This window comes from Oryzias melastigma, linkage group LG7 (genome assembly GCF_002922805.2).
Source record: "Oryzias melastigma strain HK-1 linkage group LG7, ASM292280v2, whole genome shotgun sequence".
Taxonomy (NCBI): domain Eukaryota; kingdom Metazoa; phylum Chordata; class Actinopteri; order Beloniformes; family Adrianichthyidae; genus Oryzias; species Oryzias melastigma.
In genome coordinates, this window is record NC_050518.1 from 4,494,426 (window position 1) to 4,497,202 (window position 2,777).

At 36.7% G+C, this 2,777-nt stretch overlaps 1 protein-coding gene across 3 annotated transcripts in view; it reads right to left on the minus strand.

Annotated features, from left to right (window-relative positions):
- Positions 1-2,777, minus strand: part of kazna (kazrin, periplakin interacting protein a) — a 183,220-nt gene that overhangs the window by 66,477 nt on the left and 113,966 nt on the right. For all 3 annotated transcript variants that reach the window (XM_024292473.2, XM_024292472.2, XM_024292474.2), the window contains one exon: positions 1,065-1,172. In XM_024292473.2, the coding sequence (XP_024148241.1) occupies positions 1,065-1,172 (108 nt within the window). The remainder of the gene's footprint in view (positions 1-1,064; positions 1,173-2,777) is intronic.

Here is a 2,777-nt window from a genome sequence, read left to right on the forward strand (position 1 = left end):
TGAATTCTGTATAATATCTCTTCTTGTATTGATGTTAGGATGTCGACCTCAGATTAACTCAACACGAGCAAACACCAGGTCGAAATATTGTATTTAACAGCTGTAACCATAGTTTTAGACAGATTTGGGGGCTGCACGGTGATCCGGCTTGTGGTTAGCGCTCTTGCCTCACATTAAGAAGCCCCCCTGGTTCAAGCCTCTGGTGGGGGAGCCTGAAACAGTATCATCAATGGGGGTTCTGTGTGGAGTTAGGATGTTCTCCCCGTGCACGCCGGTTTTCTCTGGCGACTCCGGCTTCCTCCCACCGTCCAAAAATATCCTTCATAGGTTAATTGGTGACTCTAAATTGCCCCTAGGTGTGAATGTGAGAGTATATGGGTGTGTGACTGAGGTCCTGTAACAGACTGGCGACCTGTCTAGGGTGTATTCTGCCTTCGCCAGATTTACACCAGATTTATCTCAGGTTTGCCTTTAAACAATTTCCTGATGTTCCTTAGCTTAGACTAAGGTCAAATAGCTGAAATGCAGAATTTTAAGCAAATTTGGCAGGTGGTCATGTAACAGCATTTGTTTGGAGGCGGCAGTCACATTTTTACATTTTTACAGGCCGCCGAAGTTTAAAGAAAAAGTTAACATTTTACGCTGACAAGACAATTTTTCTCTAAAAGTTGATATTAGTCAGTGACCACCTGCGCACATTTCGAGGTCGCACGACGGCAGTCCAGTGACAGCCTGGGTTGACTCCATTATGAAATTGGGTGACAACTGGGTGCCCACAAGCTGGATAGCCGGTCAGCAGCAGCTCTGATTGGACGATATGCAGACGGAGGCCACCATCAAGTGCCACCCTGGGGTGTATAAGCATTCTACACGGCTGACTACCACCGTTTACCTTCATGACAACGATTTTCAAAAAATAATGTGAAATCTTTAAGATTCTGCCAATTCCTCCTCATTACGTGATGGCAGTTCTATTTGTGGCCGTAGTCTTAGCAATACTGTCAAATAAATGTCATTTAACTCCATCCACACGTTTTGGTTCAATAGAGTCCATAAAGTCTCACCTTTGTCCAATGATGCGTCTGGAGAATGAAAGTCCATGAGGCTGCTGATTTCAGTCTTGTAGCAGAGATCGGTAGCTGGTGGTTTCTGCCTTGGATGGGTTGAAGAATCTGCAAAAAACACAAGTTTATGTTTTATTAATTTATACGGTGCCTTAAAATGACATCAGTTAAACAAGGTGCTGTACAGAAAAAGCTGTAAAAACAACAGCTAAAATAAAAATAGTAAAAAATTAAAGATAAAAGAATAAAATAGTGAAAAACTGAACAATAAAATAGTAAAACAGACCATAAAATAAAATGTAATGGTTAATAACAAACTGTGTGTAGAAAATATTTTTAATGATTAAATAAGTGATACAGACAGGAAATGCCTTTTTTACGAGATAGGAATTTTCAAAATAAAAGACAATTAGGTGCTTAAAATCTAACTAAAAATAAAAAATGTTAATTGAAAAGCATGAATTCATAAATTTTTTAAAGGATATACCATTGAAAAAAAAGAAACACAGATACTGTAAAAAACTAATTTAAAAGAGAGTTAAATTATGAAAATAGTAAAAAAAAAATCTTCTGATTAAAAAATACATATATATTTCAAGTAAATCCATGTTACAATTAAGTCTAAGGTCTCTGGGACAAAACTGTGTTGCGAGTTGCAAAAAAAAAAAAAAGTTTGCAGCAAGCAGTACAATTAATGTACATAACTGAATTCCATAAAAAAACAACTATTTCTTGTAATAAATTTAGACTCTGTACTGCAAAGTGGATAAAATCTGCAATCCATCAGCACGGCTGCTTTGTCCTGAGAGAGCACAAATGCAGAACCCGCAGCATAAACAAAACAATCTCCAACGCACGCCGCCACGCAAAGACACTACTTGGAGACAAGACGGCACACTTGTGTAAATATTAGCATTTTTATTACCAGAGTGATTTGCTTTGCGAAGTTCAGTGGTTTCTAATGCAGTTTTCAATTTTCAGCAGAGCTGCACGTTGAATGAATTGCTTGAGGTCAGCTCACATAAAAGTGCTAAATTGATGCTGTCGCGCATTTCGTCAACTTCTCCCATTCTAACGCATGCGTGGAAAATTAGATTCCAATATGACACTTCAAGACTAACAACCGAATGTTAAATGAAAAAAAAAAAAAGCTGCTTGAAAGGTTTGCTTGGCTCACGCAGGAAAATTCACCTTTAGAGAGTGAAAATCTTCCAGTTGACTCCTCAGACTTCTCTCTGTCTTTTTGTTTTTTCAGTGAAAATATTTCAAAAATTGAGCATAGATGTATTTAAAGTTTAAAGAGGTGGTCTTGGTATTATGTTATTGCTGGTATCTTTGCTTTTTGACTTGAATATTTTAGGCGGTAAAATCGATGTCTGGGTTCCTGCAATCACCTTGAGTCAGTCGTGATGACATTTTATTTTTTCTTTTACTTTTAATCAAAAATACCTCTTAGATACTTTGATTTTTGTGTGTGTGTTTTGTGATTGAAGAGCGAGTTTGTTGTTGTTGTTTAAATCTATTAGCCTTTGAAAAAATAATATCACTTTTACATTATAGGTTTATATGAAAAAACAAGGTTATTATCAGTACTAAACACAAAGAAAATATAAATAGCATGCCATATTTTATTTTTATGCCCCAGCTTTTGTAGCTAAATGTCATTTTCTTTTTTGAATTGAGGTGTTTTCTACGGTGGCAAATAATAGAAAA